This window comes from Schistocerca gregaria, chromosome 5, assembly GCF_023897955.1.
Source record: "Schistocerca gregaria isolate iqSchGreg1 chromosome 5, iqSchGreg1.2, whole genome shotgun sequence".
Taxonomy (NCBI): Eukaryota; Metazoa; Arthropoda; class Insecta; order Orthoptera; family Acrididae; genus Schistocerca; species Schistocerca gregaria.
The window spans coordinates 95,376,812-95,396,969 of record NC_064924.1 but is presented as its reverse complement, the minus strand read 5'-3'; the positions used below and the strand labels follow the sequence as shown (position 1 = coordinate 95,396,969).

Here is a 20,158-nt window from a genome sequence, read left to right as displayed (position 1 = left end):
AAGAGTAGGCCAAAAGTATAAACAAAGATGATTCAGCATAAGATCCATAGATGTCGGGAGCAAAGAAATATGCTAAAATCTCAAAATCTACGACGATGTGCTAGCCGCGCGGGATTAGCCGAGCGGTCTAGGGCGGTGCAATCATGGTCTGTGCGGCTGGTCCCGGCGGAGGTTCGAGTCCTCCCTCGGGTATGGTTGTGTGTGTTTGTCCTTAGGATAATTTAGGTTAAGTAGTGTGTAAGCTTAGGGACTGATGACCGTAGCAGTTACGTCCCATAAGATTTCACACACATTTGAACATTTGACGATGTGCTTAGGCCCTTATAGTTATCAGCGGTTCATTAGGAGGACAAGTGCACAAGGCACACACGCACACACACACACACACACACACACACACACACACACACACACACACACACACACACACACACACTAACAGTCTACTTCAAACAACAGAAGTACTTCGTTGAAGAACCGGACTCGACAACAGTCTTAAGCAGAAATCAGGAAAGACACTGTCACCTTCGACAGTGCATAAATAAAGGTGATATTCGTCAGATAGTTAACTGCTAACATACACTGAGGTGACCAAAGTCATGGGAAACCTCCTAATATCGTGTCGGCCCAACCTCTGTCCCGCGTAGTGCAGCACTAACTGATCTCTCGATTATGACCCATAATAGTTCGGTGGTGTTCATGTCGGGAAATCTCGGTGGCCAAACCGTTCGCTCGAATGTTATTCAGACCAATTTCGAACAATTGTGGCGTATAATTGTTTGGGAACATGAAGCCCATGAATGCTTGCAAATGGTCCCCAAGTAGCCATATGTAACCATTTCCACTCGATGATCGGTTCAGTTGGAACAGAGAACCCAGTCCATTTCATGTGAACTGCCGACCACACCACTATGGAGCCACCACTAGCTTGCAGATGCCTTGTTCACAAAATGGGTCCATGGCTTTTTGGTGTCTGTGCCGCGCTCGAACCCTACCATCAGGTCTTATACCAATTGAAATCGGGAACCAGGCCACAGTTTTCCAGTCGTCTACGATCCAACCTATATGGTCACCAGCCCACGGGAGACGCTGCGGGCTTTGCGTCCTGTTACCAAAGGTATTCACGTTGTCCGTCTGCCCCCATAGCCCATTAAAGCCAAATTTCGGCCCACTGTCCTAACGGACACATTCGTCGTACGTCCCACATTGATTTCTGCCGTTATTTCAGGCAGTGTTTCTTGTGTATTAGCACCGACAACTTTATCCAAACGCCGCTGCTCTAGGTCGTTAAGTGATGCCGTGGGCCACTGAGTGGTCCGGGGTGAGAGGTAATGCCTGACATTTGGTATCCTCAGCATCCTATTGACACTGCAGGTCTTGGAATATTGAACTCCCTAACGGTTTACGAAATGGAATGTCCCTTGCGTATAGCTCCAAGTACTATTCCTTGTTCAGAGTCTGTTAATTCCCGTCGTGCGACCATAATCACGTCGAATACCTTTTCCAATTAATCAACGGAGCACAATGACAGCTCCGCCAATACATTGCGCTTTTATACCTGATGTACGCGACACTACTGTTATCTGTATATGTGCAGATCGCTTTCACATGACTTGTCTCCTTAGTTTATAATATGTAAGACACTTAACGGAGAGAATTTCTTTGTCAGAATATCAGATTTCAGAAAGCAGGATAAAACACCAAGAACACCCTAGCTGTATTTTAGAACAACCGTGGCGTATTGAATCGTATAAAAGCACAATAAATTTGGCGAGAACTTACGCTTATAAAGCTACTTAAGCACGGCATGGTGGTGTCTAGAATATTTACAAAGGTAATGGGCATTTGTATAAATGAACTAACATTATTGGCTCTTGTGTTGTTCTTATGCTCGAAACTTCTTATACCACACTATAAGATGACGTTCTGTAGTCGTATACGTATTTCGAAAGATCTTCTCAACGTCAAGATTACAATCCGCTATAATACAATTATGAAATACAGAAAATAGATTGTGAAATTAAATTTCAGTAATTCGTAGTACGATATGTCGTTCTTCAGCTCTATGTAAACTATAGACCTACAGTCTCTCCACTTCGTAAATGTAAGTGACTTTTCTGATAAATTAAAATATACTCAGAATTCTGTTCAAACTGATTGTGGCAGGAAACATTACAATTCATTCTGGTGAAACTATTACATTTGCTGTAAGTCGAGAGATCTTACCTGTGACTGTTTCCTCGTATGGAAGAGCGGCGACTGCTCACTCACTGACAGAAGTTCGGGGAACTTGGCGGTTAGCGATGTTCCCAGCGAACAGGCACGTACAGATAACGAACCTGACAAACAAAGATGGTCAACAGCTTCAGCTGCGGGGTTGTTTTTTATTCAAGAAGTACCGTCTTCCAAAAACCTGCCTGTAGCCTTGGCGTCGATGCTGTAACAGGGAGCTGTTTTATTTTTCATCTTTTTAGTACAGGTAAAGGCATCCATGATGCCCTCATCGTTTCAATTACTGAACACCAGATTTCACAAAGTGATAAACCGTATTTGGTGGCCTTTTATAAGGACTTCTGAAGCCTACGACTGTGCCTTGCTCCCACGCTCAGTGCAGCAGTTAAAGAACCTGAGCATACAGACCACATTCGTTCGAAATCGGTACCATTTGTTGAGCAGCAGACCATTAATCTGACCTCAGCATCAGGGACACATAGGGCAAAAGTTTCCCTCAAGGTCCGACATTATCGGCATTTCTATTTAATCTGTAAACTGCAGATTTGCATCCCATTCTGATAGACATTCTTAAGGTTACAAAATACACGGATGTGTATCAAATACATGGCCTGTATCTCTGGCCATGAAAACGTTTCAGGATAGGATGTATCAAAATTGCTTAGAAATATTCGGCAGTCATGTGTGCGGTATTTGCATGTAAGATGTCCACGCGACGCAGTCAGCAAGAGCGAAGAACGATGTTATTGAATCCACACACAGCGGCCAGAAACATTAAATTAATCGGAGGGTGTGGGGAAAGTCTATAGACAGGATGTAGATCACCAGGGGGTCTAGACGGGAGATTCCGTTCAAAAAGTTGAAAACATTAAGACCTAATACCACTTTTTGGAGCATTCTGGATGCCTCAAAACGTATAATCCAATGGCGGTTAAAACTTCTAAGTTGTGCCAATGTAAACTTGAATTAAAATGTATTTTGCTATTACCGAGAATAAAGTATAAAGCATCAATTTACAGACGGTGCGTATATGATTCTTATGTATTATGTCCCATACGAAATGGCAATAGCCCTAAGTTCTATCCACATACAGGGTGTTTTTTTCCACGGTGTACAAACTGTAGCCATTGATCGACGCGGGGACACAGAACAAAAAATGTCTAATGAACTTATGTCCGGCAATGCATGGTGTGGTGTGCGTACTGTAAGACCTTCGGTAGACACACCATCAGATTATTTGACTTGCCGCTCTAGCGAAGTAGGCGAGTGTCAGCAATATGTCTCGTGGTCTTATCGTGGCGTGTTTATCTTCTGCCGTTATGTCACTTGCACGCTTAGAGTAGCAGATTGACGGTGACCAACTTTAAACAGAACTTGATTAATTTTCACAAACATTTATTAATATAATAACAAGCATAAAATAACTTAACTTGGTTCTAGATGCTATTTACAATTGACAATCTGAAGTTCCTTTGGTCTTGGTACGTTAATCTTATTTTCACATATCTCTGATACTTGACAAAAGTGTCTATACATTTATCTTCATAGCTATGTACAGGAATATGAGAACTTTATTAGGCGCAGACTGAAACTTGGCTACAGACAAATGCAGACTGACTAACCGGAGGTCTGTACACTCGTTATAATACCTCACGCGTTCAGGTATCACTGCGCGAGTGTGATCTGCGAGCACAAAAGGTTCTACGTTAGCAGCAATCTCATTGGCTGCGAGACGTATTAATACGCGGATCGGCGGAAGCAGAATTTGGTCCGTCTCTAAGACAGCGCCATCTCATAGTGCAGAGATGGACGAGTGCTGCGCCTGCACTGTTGTGCTTAGTGGGGTGCGCTCTAGTGGGAAAGTTGTGTACGCACTGACTACGTGGAACTATGTACACAACACATGGTTTGCATGCTAGAGACCATTTATTCAATCATACTTTGTTACAGAGACTGCAATCTCATGCATGGTGTACCATGCAGCCACAGTTACAGTAAACATGGTTTCCTCCTAGAGCGTGGTATTGTTCCTCATACGTCATGCCCTAGCGGCGTCTCCTGCCATAGTAATTGGTAATGTTCTGGCCGATTCACTTCTCTTGCTGACTCACCTTGTAGTGGATGTGATACAGCCTTGTACACAGTGGTTCCATGTTAGAACCGAGTTCTTGCTGACATGATATGTACGGAAATGCAATTGGCAACGGGCGGCGGGCAGCAGGGTTGTATCAGGAGACCTTTCACGAGACCCATTATACATATTCAAACTAACCTAAATTTGTTCGAAGTATGCTTGTTTATCAAGTACGAATCTATTTACAATTTCTACTGACCAAGGGATAGAATAGGTCGCGCGGCAGAATGTATCATGTGCTCTGACTTGCATAAGTACTCATACCCAGTGATTGTAACGGGTCTTCCGATAAATATATCGGCAATTTGGTTAAGCAACTATGTTAGTTCACTTCGTTGCTGGTCATTCAAATAAGTGTATTTGGCTATGTTTTCGACAATATTTTGCTTAATGTTCCGTGAGTCCTGCACCCAGGCATCTTCTGTATCACTTTCACTCTCTACTGAGAGATTGTTCACCCCCATCAGCGTGGGACTGTCAGGAAGCACTACACTAACGTGCCGACAATAGATCGTGCGTGCGTCAGGCGTCCTGATTAACACCAATTAGATCTGCTTATTGTGGTATATTAAGATGCAGATGCCCCTTGCCAGGTCAGTTTTCGCCTTCATTTCAACGAGCATCTAAACCCAGGATACAGGGTACGGCGAAATTTGTAACCATCAGGAATGAGCTTTTGAATGTTTCTTTTTCCAGTTTCTTTTTCTACCTGCACCTGGTTTTTTTATTAACTGCTCCTTCCCTCGTAGAGCTCCTACCACTCTACAGTTTTCCACTGGTAAAATCGGGAGCTTCCTGATCTTGTCTACACAACAGAACAGTTGTTCATCTATAACGGATATGGTGGCACCGATGCCCAGAATCACTCTCATTAAAATATCGTTAATTGTAGCCTAAAAGGCTGCCTGAATTAATTCCATGTTATCTGTACTTCGCTGTCACGGTTCAGTTATTAGTTCGTCCTTTAAATGCTGGCCATCACTGTATCTCAGCACACACACATTTACATTCTGCGCGTCCCCACTCTTCTAGAGATGGGCAAAACTGTTCTTTTCAGAGATCGGATCAGAACTGTTCACTCTCTGAAATGAACTAGCTCTTATTCATGACTCACCACTCATTCACAATAGAAAATAAATGGAAGGCACATTGCCCTTTAAACTTGGTTTATTCCAGTACTCTACCTGTATTTTGATCTTATTTGATCCTATTTTGAGGTAACACAGATAATGAGTAAGAATTTTGTATTGTTTATTCAAATTTCCACGATATGACAAAGCTTTTCATTATTTATGTATTTTGCACTATTGTGGTTTTTTGGGTGATCGGAAAATGTTGTAACTTGAGATTTACATTAACAATATATTTGGCTATAGTGTATTAAAATTTCATTAACCTCATACAAATACATTGCAAGCCATATATTTTTAAACTGAACTTTTCCTTCCGAAGACGCCTAAAATCGCAAAATCCGTACCAGAATAAGAAAAAAAAGTATATAAATTTGACTGTAAGACTAAAGTGCTGCATATAGCCTTACGCAGAATAAAACAAGGAAAATATTGGTGTATCACATTTTACGATACGTTTATCTGTTCGCTCGTAATTAAAGCGTAAATTCGAGTGTCCATAATAAAAATCCTATAGTAAGAGGATTCGTCAGGAACCTAATGTGATCAGTTTAAACAAATAAAAATAAAATAAAAACAAATGATGTATACATAACATAATAATGTAATATACCTAGCGGTATTACTACGAAGAACAATATCCAGTAGAGACCAACTCTGATGCAGAGGCGCTGAGTCAAGCAGGTCGAGCCACGAGCTGCATTACTGTGTGAGCTGAGACCGCAGAGGCCAGAGTGACACCTGAGTTGCTTTGCTCAACACTCTCGCTAGAGTCGAGAACGGTGGGGTGAGCGTTGAGCGGGCGAGTTCCGAGGGTGGGGGGAGCGGTGAACGGCCACCAGTCACCCGCTCCGAGACAAATTGGCCGTTCTCTTGCGAGCGGTTGTTGCAGGTAGTTCTTATGTTCTCCGCTAGGAGGCTCTCTGTCCTGTTGCTCGCATCAACTGCCCAGAGGGCAGGACGTGCTACTGAAACGATCGCTGGCTAAGTTGAGCTGCGCCAGACACTGCACGCCGCAGAGTAAGCACAGAGACGGCACGGCATATGTGAAACACAAAATCCAGTGGGGCACTGCACAATGCAGGCAGCCAAGGTAGAAGCAGGGCAGAGGCCTGCGCTGGCCCTGTTGTGTGGCGTGCAGTGTGCTCTGACCAGCACAGGTCCCGCTGATATGCTCCGTCTCTCTCTCTCTCTCTCTCTCTCTCTCTCTCTCTCTCTCTCTCTGCTGTGGGAAACGTTTGGAGCTACCGTTCTTTTTTTCTGAATCACTGACTGTTCACTCCTTTGAAAGATTCAACTCTATGAATCAGTTCAGCAGTGTATCCCCCATCTCTACACTGTTCCACTGACGACCGACTGGAAGGGGCCTACAGCAGTCGGCCGGTGTTTGACAGCCTGTCTCCTGCTGCAGGTGTCTCAACTGTGACGTCTACAATTCTCACGCTCTCTTTTTGAGCGCAAGACTGACTCTGTGGTACATACACTTGGGCATTAGGGCTATGTGGATGCGGCGGTGGCATGGGTATTATGTTTATGTGATGGATCGGTACATTATTATTTGATCTTTGACTTTGAGCCTGCCAGTTTGCCGACCCTGGGCGTTGTCAGTGGTCGTTGGTAGCGCCCATGTTTTTCTGTGAGAAGTTGTGGTTACCCCCTCCTTCACTGTGCCTTTTACGGTTGTATGGTTCACTGCCGTTTTTACTCGGTGAGTAAGTAGATCGTGAATATTGGTTTCCTTCCGCATGTTTAGGATGCCGATTACTGTTACTCGGTTGCTGGTTATACCCTGTCTGCCTTTTATTGTACGCTTCACCATTTGAAAAGACATTATTCTTCGCGAACCAGTTCTTTCTGGGGTTACTACTATTTGACCGTGGTGATTTATTATTGTTTAGATTGCTCCCCGCATTGCTATATTCGTTTTGACGTGCATCTTCTTGGATTAAGATATCTCTCAAAATACTTTCTTAAATTCCCCTGGCGGGGATTGAACAGTTCGGGCCTGTAGACCTGTTTTCTTAAACGTTCTTGTACAGATCGGGACCAGAACCTTGCAAGAAATTTGTTTTCAAAGTCAGAAAACGACGCGCGCTGTTCGCCCGTTTCTAGTGTCCACAGCGCTGCATGTTCTGTTACAGAGGAGGCAATATGTTTCTAAAACTTTCTATAAAGATGACAGCATGCACAACCTTTTTCTCATCATTATATATCTGAAACTGTCTATGCTTCATCAACGATTCCTCAAGGGAAAGGGTTGGTAATACGCCTGAATCTGCGGCACCAGCAATGTTGGAGTCTAGTACGGCAGACTCTCGCAGACAAATTTATCACCACGGCGTATATAACCTGGAAAGTCCCCGTAATTACGAAACTCCATTGTCAGCATAGCTCTGCAGAATTGTTTCATTCTGCAACTTGCGTTGGGTCGAATTGTAATTGGGTACCTAGGGATACGCTTATCAATGTGTTGGTCTTAGATTTGAGTGAGATCATCAACCGTCCAGCTCATAACCTATGCTTGACATTCAAACACGGCATGGACATTATCGAGCTTCCTATCTTTACCGTGAAGTTCATCGATTTTTCCCAGAACGTCTTTGTTTTATTCTACAATTTCCCAAAACTCGTTGTTTTATCACATTCATCTGTTATGGTAGATGTGAGATGATGCCTTATCTCGTTCTTCTGAAAGGTCGTTTGATCTCTGAACAAGATCACGATCTTTCTCTTTTCTCCCTAGCCAGGGCTTCCGACTTCTCTCGTTCGTCAAGAGCTTTGGCTTGTACCCTTAACTCACGTTGTCTGTCCCGGATATCTAATTATGCTGACAACATCGCAAGAAAATCAGGGCTAGGATCTGCTGCTACTGATGCACCATCAGTTGACGCCGAGGCATCAGTCTTCGTTTCTGTACTAAACTCATGAACATGTGTGCTCCCTTGAGCTTGTTCAGTATTTTCAGTAAAATCTTGAGATGTTGGTTCCAGAAGTGAAATTGTCACAATATACCAAAAAAATACACATACAAAATTAGAAATTTCGGCTTAAATTCACTTTCTTTTAGTTATGTAAGCCTAATATTAACGAAAATTCTTTCAAATTAGCTCAAATTTGACTCTGTACATGAATTCAGCTAGAACACCTATACAGAACTTTCTTAAACTGCAGTGCAAGTTTTACCTATACTGAATTGTTTATTATCAAAAACACTCCAAAATTATCTTGTGATCTATGCTCTGAAGTTACCTTTGTGCACTCCTTAAATCACTTTACACTAAATCTGGCAAGCAAATTCGTATGACGTATGCACTGCACTAAACTATGTCACACACTCAAATTGAACACTATCATTCACTGCTTTTAGTAAATGAATCGTTTTGACTTCAATGCAAAAATATGCAAATGTAAATTCTCTAAAATATGTAGACAATTTAAAATTTTTCACTGTGCAGAGTGCCTGGCCCCCCTGCCCATTTATGTCTTGTCCACAGGCAGCAGTACTTGTATCTACACTCTTATCTTCTGTAATTTTTTGGTTTATTGTTCTGGTTATTTGTATTTTTCTTAAAGCTGCAGCAAAGGATCAGTTACTGCAGACCCTTCTCAACATGGATAGGTTGCTTGTATGATTTTGATGGGAGTGGTACACGAAACAGTTTAATTTTACGCTATTAAAATATGTACCACGTAGAATATCTACATACACAAAATATACATTTACATCTAAGTTTCAGTTTGAGATTCTGAGTTTAAGCATAAACTACATAGTCCTATATACCTGTTTCCACATCTGTTCGTGTATGTTTAAGTGGTTCGCGCTGCACGCTTTGGGTCCTTTATGCACATCCAAAACGTATATTTATGTGCCCCATGTTTGGGCGTCTTTGTGGTGGTTCTTTATGTGTTGGTTTTTATATATTATGGAAAGTTGAAGTTAATATTATTGTGACTGCTTCACAAATAGAAATTTATTTACGTCTGTGCCTCAGATGTGGTGCTTCTCGCAGTTAATTTGCCCGACACGGTGTTTCTATATTAAAAAACAATACCAACAAACAAAATTCCAGATTTATGACTGTATTTCTCTTTAAAATTGATTGCGTTAATTAAACTTTACTATTGAGGAAATGTGATGCTAAGGACATTATCGCGATTTCGTTAAGCGAGGTTCGAAAGAATTTATTGATTTACGTTAAATCAAATATGATTCAGTATTGGAAATATTGGTCACATTTATTGTTTCAAATGAAGAACCGCTAATCAAGCGAAATTTCCTACATTTACATTTATTTTTATTTGTCAAAATTAGAGAATATTAAGATATTTGTTAAGAGTCTGGGCCGTTATCATTTAGAACAATGGTGCTGACATCTGCACCAATGTTATTTATATTTAGTTACGTCAGTTTTTGTGTATTAACGAAGTTATTCAATATCATTTTATCACGATGTGTGGCGTACCACCATATTATTCGATGTTATTTACTGATGTCCATAAGTGATTATTCATCGTACCTTTAAATATGGCTTACATGATGAAGTCCTAAACTTTTATCTCTCTCACTCTATGCTCGGTTCGTTCTGTCTATACCATTTTGAGTGGTGGAATATCATCCCTTAGGTCTGGAAGGCTCTTGCTCCTCCACCCATCTTTGACACTGTACAGCCCTGGTTCAAAGAGAAGTGTAATGCTCTCAAAAGTGACGCTACCTTTCCCGCAGCTCGTCTTTCATTCAGAAAATCCTCACCTGTTATCATGTCCACCTTTAATTTCGGTATGATAACGCAATTGGCTTCGATCTTTTGACCTTGGCACAAAAGGGTTAACCTTATTTGTTTATTGACATCCGGAGCATGATTTTTGATTGAACCGTTTACTTTAATCTTCTTTATGTTCAAGATTGGTAATTCTTCATTACCATTGCATTGGTTAAATAAATTCTCCGAAATCGCGTTTAGTTCGCTTCCGACAATGACAACCAGACTTCAAATAATAATTAGCTCAAAAGAATGATCCTGAATTGGAAGAAATCGTAACTATAACCCATACTTTTCATAAGTCACTTACCTCACAGAAAATCTTCATAACACGAATTACAGCAAGCAGCAACTACAGCCAGATGAATAAAAAGATTCTAACTACTAAAAGCTCTAATTACTAATAGGCATATGGTTAGCAAAAGAAAGATTTTGTTAAAGAGCAAACAATGTACTTAGCAGATTTTACCTTAATCATGTGACATCCAGCTCCAAAAAATATATAATCCGCGCACACAAAGACTTGATTAATACTAAGGTGTAGAACATCTTACAGCGCTCATAAATACTCGCTGTAGCTCAGAAAGATGACGAAGTAAACCATTAAAGATTTTTCTTCGCGGCAAGTTTTCTTATGCTCAGCTGCCTAATTCTAATGAAGGTTCTTGGCCATACCGGCACGTAAGTTTGGTTTGGTTTTGGTTTTGTTTTCCTTTAATACAACTGGAGCCATACGCGGCCAAATTAACGATAGAACACGAAGACACAGAGGAGTTTTAAAAAAAAAAAAAAACGACTACGCGTCAGTCCCAGTGGACATAAAGGAAGACAGCTAGAAACAGGCACGTGGGAAAGGGGCTAAAAAAGACACCATACAGAAACGAAGGTTCAAAACTAAAAAATAAATGGCCTTCGCCATATTGCTTCGGCGGCAATTGACAGTCCGCGCGTCATTTATTAAAACGGGCGATAACTCAGACCAATTTGTGACGCATTTCGGGAAATTTTGACTTTATTGTAGAAATTATCTTTTGCATCGTGACGAAACAAGCGCTGTATCATTTGAGAGTTACAGAGACGAGCGAGTGTGCCGGGACTTACCCCAGTTCACTGCTAGTAGCACCACGTCACATACAGCATCTGCGCTTAACACACAAGTATTGCACCATAATTAAGAATGAAATTAAAAGTGAAAGTTGCTTTTTCAAACTTTGTCAACATATACTTTAGTGTAATAATGTTTAAACTGTCAAGTATCAGACTGATTAGGTCAATACTTTACCTGAATACATCATTCTAAGAAAAAATTAAAGGGTGGCTAAATAATGAAGCTGGTAAGCCATAAATTGGTCGTAATGTGCAGGTGTATGTCAACATAAACTGATAAAACGAAAAATTTGGTCAGAATCCGCGTTTTTAAGAAAAATTGAGGGCACTAAATATAAATGTGAAAATTTGTATGACGCTTCAGTTCAACATTTAAATAATGACTACGTGATCCCATTAATCTACCTCTAATAGTTTTCGAGTAATCTACTGAAAACTCAATTTGGAACAAAAACGTCATTTTTTGTAGTACATTACTTATCTATTATATTAATGCTAGAAAGTTTTGGGTACAGCACGTGATGAAACCTATTAAATAATATGGCTATAACAAGTTTTAGGACGTTGTTTTTTTTGTCATCAGTCTTCTGACTGGTTTGATGCGGCCCGCCACGAATCCCTCTCCTGTGCGAACATCTTCATCTCAGAGTAGCACTTGCAACCTACGCCCTCTATTATCTGCTGGATGTATTCCAGCCTCTGTCTTCCTCTACAGTTTTTGTCCTCTACAGCTCCCTCTGGTACCATGGAAGTCATTCGCTTATGTCTTAACAGATGTCCTGTCATCCTGTCCCTTCTCCTTATCAGTGTTTTCCACATATTCCTTTCCTCTCCGATTCTGCGCAGAACCTCCTCATTCCTTTACTTATCAGTTAATAACAACCAATACAAAGTCTCTTAAAGTTTTAGTTCAGAGGTCATATTCTACTGTCAGTTCTAAAAATTCTAGAAGGCAAAGTTTTAATGTAACCTGTTCTGTGTTTTAACCATCTTACCTGCATGCATGCAAAAATTACGAAGACTCCAAAGTGATGCATAACATTTTTATTAAGTACTATGTGCCCGAGAAAGCGGCCGTTTAGAGGCTGTTACTGTGGGCATAGGGCGGATGACAGCAGGTGTTCCCTTGGCCGTCTGCTTCACCACATATATAAATACAGCCCGAGAGGCAAAACTAGGCTTCACTTCGCACCCAGCCACGGTAAGTCAATGGCCGGAGTGCGCGCTTCCTCGGATGACGTCAGAGACAAGACTGTAAGAAAACGCTTATTTCTAGTAATAATAGAAAGTGGACTGGCGAGGGCTGTACACCGTCCTGGATCGCTTAGATTTCGCAAAAGTAAATGTTAGTGTGACTGCCGTAATGTTAACAAATCTGTATGGGAAGTGGTCACAATTATTTTCCACTTTTGTGGCGAGCATTTATTTTGATTATCAGTAGCCAGGGCGAAAGACAATTTAGTAGGAACTTACCACAAAGGTCGCCTCTGAACTGCTTACAGTGCTGTTTAGGACAGAAAGATTTCCTGTCAGTATGAACATAATTTCCAGTATCCTCCTATGACTGATTATCATTCATTTCTAATCAACCTGCCGCCCCCCGCACATGGTGCGTATCGCCTGGGAAAATTGAACAATGAAAGTGATCGGTAGAAAACAACGAATTCGGTAGGCACTAACAGGATACCGAAGAGAAAGAGGCAGAAACCAGTGCGGGAACAGGTTTACTCGCGAGTGTGGTAAATAAACTGTGAATGCTAAGTCACAGTAACCTTGATCGTGACGGAAGGAGGGAAGAAGACGACACTAAATCACGGATACCAGCAGCGCTGAGGTTAGAAGACGACCGTGCGTCATCACGGAGTTGCGTGGACCTGCGAGGCGCCTGCAAGCTGCTGCGCGCGCTCTTTTACCAGTACCCCACCCCTCCTGGAGCTACTGCAGTAGGCGATACCCGCCGCCATCCTCACCACCACAGCTGCATTAAGTCGCTTCATGTTTGCTGGTACACCGCGCTGGCGCCATTCGTCGAGGTCAAGCAATTAAGTCAAGAATATTTAAAGTATTTGTTAGTAGCTGCTAACAGGCTACAAAAAATGGAGGACTACGTGAAAGTTAAGACAACCAGTCTTTAACAACGAATCAAGCAATTAAGTCAAGAATATTTAAAGTATTTGTTAGTAGCTGCTAACAAGCTACAAAAAATGGAGGACTACGTGAAAGATAAGACAGAACCAGTCTCTAACAACGAATCAGATCCTGAATTTAATGGGAATGGTTCCGTCGAATCAATAAATCGAAAAGCAGAGTGCGATTTCACAAAAGTAGAATCTGATTTGAATTTCAATTATACTGCAAAGTTAGAACATTTTCTGATGACGAAGTAATTGAAACAGAGGTAAAAAAGGAGAAGATAGAATTAATAACATTATCAGATCATGAAACTGAGTTCAATATGTCGGAAATTCAGCCATGTCAGGAAATGCGAGAAACTCCTTTAAAATCAGTGAAAATGCCAAGTGGCAATGTAGAGGCTCCAAATTTGGTGCAATTACTGTTTGCTAAACTTGAATCGCATCGTAAAGAACTGAAGGATAGTAATAAAGAACTAAACAGTAAGATTGAATCCCGTAGTAAAGAGTTAAAGGATAGTAATAAAGAACTAAACAGTAGGATTGAGTCTGGTAATGAAGCATTAAGGGATGAAATAACCACAAAACTGAATAGTCTAAATTAATAACTTGATGCTAATCATCATGATCTGAAAATCTAAGTAGGATAACAGTTAAATAATCTGCATTGTTCAAAAGCGAAACTGCCAAAGTTCGCAAAGATTTCAAAGAAGTAGATGAACTTCTGGAAGGGAGGTTGTCAGAAAGAATAGACAATGAATCCAAACATTGTTCTAAAAGATTTGAAGAAGTAACTAGCAGAGTAAATGTTTGTCAAAAAGATGTTAAGAAAGTAAAATCTAACTGTAAGAAATTATGTGAGGATGTGAACAAAAGATGTTCTGACAGAGTGGAAGCAGTAGAAATATATGTAGAAGAACTAATTGCTGGTATTACTTACATAGAAAATAGAGTAACCTGGTAGTGTTAGTAATACTATTGTACAGCATGTGACTTCAGCTGACGCCCCTTTCATCGGATGTCGTTGATTTTTACGTTTTGGTCCAGACAAAAAAGTTCACCTGTTAGAGTTCTGTAATTATTTTGAGGATGTTTTGCCCGATGAAAGGTCTGAGCGAGAGAAAATTTCTTTCTTAAGAAGAGAGGAGAGGCTTTGCGGTGGTCAGCTGACTTAATGATAAAACACAAAAATCTTTCTGAATTTAAGTCTGCATTTATTTGTAAGTACTGGTCACACAACAAACATAACGATGTCTTGAGATAGTTTTGAGTGGTAAAAAGTTTGCTCCAGTACGGGAATCAGTAAAAGAGTTCTCTAGAAAGTGGGTTTCACGGCTGTCACATCTGACAGAAAAGATGAAACCGGAAATGATTATTGCGGGTCTAGAAAGTAAGTTGCCTTGCTACCGGCAGAAAGGAATCATTTCCGCACCTAGAGATAATGTGGGTAGGTTCACTGAAGATTTAGAGCGAGTAGAAAGAGTAGCTGTTTCTGAGGAGCAGATGCAAAATTATAAGAGATCTTCTAGCAATTATGCAAACAACAGAAATAATGACTATGGGAACGTGAATGTTAGAAGTGTGGTGGTTCGGAATACAAGGTCTAATTATCATAATCAAGGCCGTGGTAGAGGAAGAGCGGGTAGACACACACCATGCTTTCGCAACAGTTACTATTACGAAATCAGAAATGTAAATCTGTACCGTTGAGACAAAACAGAGAGCAAAATACTACCGTATGGGATGCTGTATCAAATGAACATAACAGGCCGCGTGCTGGAAACCATGTCCCGTCTATCAGGAAACTGGCGCTCACAAGGCGGTAATAGTAGCACAGTCAGGAACAAAACCACAGACCACAGTCAGCCAACACACGCAAACAGAAAACATGGATGAGGAAATAGGAACACACAGTACCAGTGATGTGTTAAACCACTCTCATAATATAGTTGATAGCATTTTTGATACTTTGGAAAAATAGGTCAAAGAAGAGCAATATAGATACCCTATAGATAATAGAGAGGAAGAAGTTAACGGGTTTGAGTCTGATATGGACGAAGATGAGGTGAAAGCTTACATCTTCGGCAATGATGCCAATCTGAAGGCTAAAGTTGCGGTAGAGGAAGTAGAGTCAGTTTTGCAAACTTTTAAAGCGCAGGAATTGATGAAGGGGATAGCATTATGAGGTCAAGGAATCTGATAGCTGTACTGAAGTGCTGCAAACTGTAAAAACTGACGATAGTATCATTGGTAGCAATTTTGCGCAGGGGCCCAGTTGCTCAGAGGTAGAGAATAGTTTAGCTGATGCGCAGCAAATGGAAGTAGAGGGAGTCGTCCTGTGTTTTGATTTAAAATTGGTAGACAGGATTGAAAAGGCAGCTAAAAATGTGGAAATTGATGAACCCAAAACTACTTTAGGTGGAAACAAATTGAAAAGGATTTATTAGAAGATGTTTATGAGAAACCTGTTCAGAGTAAATTAACTCACCCAATTATAAGAACTAACATCTCAAAAGTAACAGTTCTCGCCGATGTCGCAGCTTGTGATAACAGTAAATTGTCATCTTGACAGTGGCAGTGACGCAAGTGCTTTGTCCCAAGCATTTTTTTTTTATTCTATTCCTAATAAGAGTGAATTAACTGTCATGAAAGTAAGTTGTTTGGAAACAATAGGTGCTACTGGGAAAGTTTCTGGACTAGTACAGCACTAAGCTTTGATACCCCTTGGCATAGGTGACGAACACGCGCAGTCTCGCCTGTGTTGTTACCAGGCCCTCTTCGGCGACACCGCGCTCCTGTCTTGTCAACCTTGCGACTACCCAACCTCGCCTCACGGCCCGCGAGAGGCGCCCCGAGCTGTGAACGATGCTTAAGCCGCCTCGACACTTCCAAATTCTCCGGCTGCCCGCCGGCTTCTGAGGTCGCTCCGAACAACTGGCTGTATGCCCTCGACAGCATCAGCGGACTATGTTTCCTGGTCGACACCGGATTATATATCAGCATGTCACCTCACACGTCTATCTTGTCTATGTCTGAAGATTCACAGCTTCGCTCAACAGCTGCTAACTGCTGTAGGCGTTCGGGTTATCCAGACACGGACTGTAAAACTCGGCTTCGTTACATCCTGTCGACAGCGTATGGACACACAAAAGAGACACTCACCTCCGACAGGACAACGCGTCCCTTGTCTGAACAGCACAGACAGAACTCGCAGAGGCTCGGTCCACTGTAGAGCACCTCCATTATCTGTTGCCTACACTTGCAGACCTGCACCTGCTACCTGACACCTCAAGTCACCTGACGCAGCCACCCTTGCCTCACTGCCTGCCCAGGTCGGTACATCAACTGCCACTCATTCCTCGCCTGCTCCTTCGCCACCTGCTGCCACCTGCACTGCGCTTGCACAGCCGCTGCTTACTTCCCCACCCTGCAACTGTGCCTGGCGTCGCTTGCCACACCGCAACTGTGCCTTCCCAGAATGCCGCCTTCTGCTCCGCACCCACACCTGCACAGAATGGCCTCACCCACACTGTGCCCGTGCCTGCACAGTAAAACACTGCCCGTGTAAGCCAGTTCCTGCACCCAGTACTACCTGCTGTGCCACAACCGAACCTCTGCAGCTCGCCGACCGCGCCGCACACGAGCTTACACCGGCCGCGCCCGGGTAGCCCAGCTGTAATCTGCAGCTGCCATCTGAAGCCGTCGTCTCCCAGACTGAGCCAACAGCTGCACGCGGCACTGCCTCCCTCGCTTCATCCAAACCTCTGCAGCTCACTGAACGTACTGCGCATACTACGGCCATGCTGGGGCAATGTGGCTCCGGCCTACAGCTCACATCTGATGTCATTTCTGCTCCACGAGACACCGAGATCCATGCGAGCCGTGCTGACAAACCCACAACCAATCGCTCCAACCCATATGAACTTTTTATCTTGTGAGCCATCAACAACAGAACGGTGTACCGAATTGACACTACACCCATTCTGCCAGTTACTCCGCGTCCCAGATATCTACCCCATAATTGTCTACACAGGCAATGGTGGACGAGTTGTTATAAGCTGGCATTGTTCACCCATCAGATATCAACTGTGCCTCATCCCTAAGAAGGATGGCTCGACCAGACTTTGCAGGGACTAGTGTGCCTCATGTGCCTGCACAGAAAAAGACCCTCAAAGGCAAAAAATACAACCAATCACAGGAAGCTCGAGTGGACCATGGACATGCAGTATGCCTTCCAATTGATCAAGAATGATGTCGTTCAGGCAGCCACCTCACCTCACGCGATTCCAGAAGCTCCCTTGTCCATCAGTACTGACGTTAGCATTTTAGCGATAGGAGCTGTCATTCAGCAAGAGGCTGATGGCTCGAATCGACACTCGTGCTATTTTCTCCAGTAATCTGCATTCACAGCGCATGTGGTCTGTTTACAACCAGAAGTTAATGGCTATTCACGAGTCCATGCGGTATTTCAGAGGAGATATTGAAAAAGACCGCCTTCCCATTTAAATGAATCACCAGCCCTTAGCTGACATCACCCATATCCCACGTAATGACGAGTGCCTCCGATGTCACCGTCACCTCGAATTCATGACGCAATTCACTAGGGACGTCCATCACTTGAAAGGTGGAGACAACGTAGTCACTGGATACTTGTAATGTTTCAACCCCATCTCGGCCTTGAACGACTTCAACAAGTCCCCACAGGCTCAGCAGGACGACCCTCAGCTACAGGAACTCTTAAATGGTGGCTCCTCGACCCTTATCATTGAGCCGACAGTTATCCCCAGATCAACCCACGCTATCCTCTGAAACACATCCCAGGGATGCACGCACCCACTCATCCCACAACAGTTTGGCAGAATTATTTTCGACCTGTTTCACACCCTTGCTCACCCCAGTGTCAAACCTAATACATGCCTTATAACTCCGTGACGTGTTTGACCCCATATTAAGTGAGACTACAAGTTCTGAACGAGGCCTGTGTACCATACACAGTGATGGAAAACTACCCGGGACACTCAGCCCCCACTAGGCATCTTTCACATACCAAAGTGACACTTTAAACACATCCATGTGGATCTGATTGGGCCGCTTCCCCCATCTGGCAGTTACCGTTACTTCCTCTCTACTGCTGACTGGGTAACACGGTGGGTAGAGGCTACCCACACTCAAGACATCGCTGCTGAATCAGTTGCCAGAGCTCACCTGTCAACCTGGTTCGTGCATTTCGGCTGCCCTGCCTCCATAACCACTGAACAAGACCGGAAACTCGAGTCCTTGCTGTTTCCCAAACTCTGCAGACTATGTGGCATTACCTGCTGAAGAACCTACAACTACCATGGTCAAGGCAGTAGGCTTGTCGAGATTGACACTGGACCCTAAAGGCTGACCTTTTTTCCACAGGGGTGAATGGTTTGATGCACTCCCATGGGTGCTGCTGGTTGTCTGCATGGTGCATAAACAATATTTCAATGCCTCACTAGCTGAGATTTAATACGGCGAGACACTATCCCTCCCAAGTGATTTCATCTCTTCCGACCACCCCCCTACGCCAGCCTTGCCTTCCACCTTGGTTGACAGCATCTGGCGTCACATTGCCAAACTCTCCCCATACCCCTTCTAAAAGTTTCATCTCCAAAGACCTGGCCACGTGCGACCACATCATGCTGCGTGATGATACTGTCCATGCCGCTCTTCAGCCTTCATTCCTGGGCCCACATAAACTTTTCCGACACAGTCCCAATACCTATGACATTCTGCATTTTGACAAGCCAGTCACAGTCTCCTTCAACTAATTGAAACCTGCCTCGTATCTCATCGACAAGCCTCCCGATATGGACTCTATCATTATGACCATTATGTTGGATTCCCACCCCCCCCACCCCAACTCCTGGCCCTCCTCCCTCTGCAACTGTGTCCCCATCTTTCCAGACGCTACTGGACATCAGCTGCTTCTGCCCAGAGAATTACAGAAAAGATAATGGCCGTCAAAGGGGCCCACGATGACTGCACAATCTCATCTGAGTTCCCAGTGGACCGTTCCCGGGAATTTCTCACCTTTCCTTGCAAAACTGATCCCACAACTCGGCATACACATTTCATCGATGATGGTCACCTGGCCATCTCCACTACTCGCCTGCCCCCTCCAGACAGTGAGCTCCTCATGGACCTGCCTGATGCTCGTGTACTGGGGTATATATTTTCCCCACCAGCATGGGCCAAACCAAACATGCACCCGCCCGTCCCTGTCACTATAATCTCTACACGCTACACAACTCAACCCACACTAGCACTTACACTCCCCCCCCCCCCCCCCCCTCCCCGGTAGTTGTCTCCTCCATACAGAAATCCACAACACTGGGAAGCGCGGGTTCTGTGGGAACGTTAGCATTGCTGGCCCGAGAAAACAACTCACAGTCTTATCTCTGATGGCTGCTGGTAGCAGTTCAGTTCGCTCTGTGACACGAGTGTGGTTTATCACGTATCCTTTTATGCATCGTGTTTCTATAAAATAAAGTGTGAAGTGTACGCCAAAACATTGTGTCGTCTACCATTTGCTATCATGAGGTACCAGAGTTCTACAACGTCATCTATGGATTGCTCGCTCTCCTGTTAGTTGTGCAGCGCTGATGCATTCCTATTTGAGGCATAGTAGCGAGCAGC

The 20,158-nt window shown here is 43.1% G+C and overlaps 1 protein-coding gene across 1 annotated transcript in view; it reads right to left on the bottom strand.

The window, feature by feature from the left end:
• The window catches only part of LOC126273240 (retinol-binding protein pinta-like), a 91,743-nt gene extending 74,446 nt beyond the window's left edge, over positions 1-17,297 (bottom strand). Inside the window, exons 1-3 of the mRNA XM_049976784.1 lie at positions 17,108-17,297; positions 16,884-17,036; positions 2,227-2,339 (exon numbers count right to left, since the gene is read on the bottom strand). Coding sequence (XP_049832741.1) covers positions 2,227-2,339; positions 16,884-17,036; positions 17,108-17,297 — 456 coding nt within the window. The remainder of the gene's footprint in view (positions 1-2,226; positions 2,340-16,883; positions 17,037-17,107) is intronic.
• Between the last annotated feature and the right edge of the window lie 2,861 nt (positions 17,298-20,158).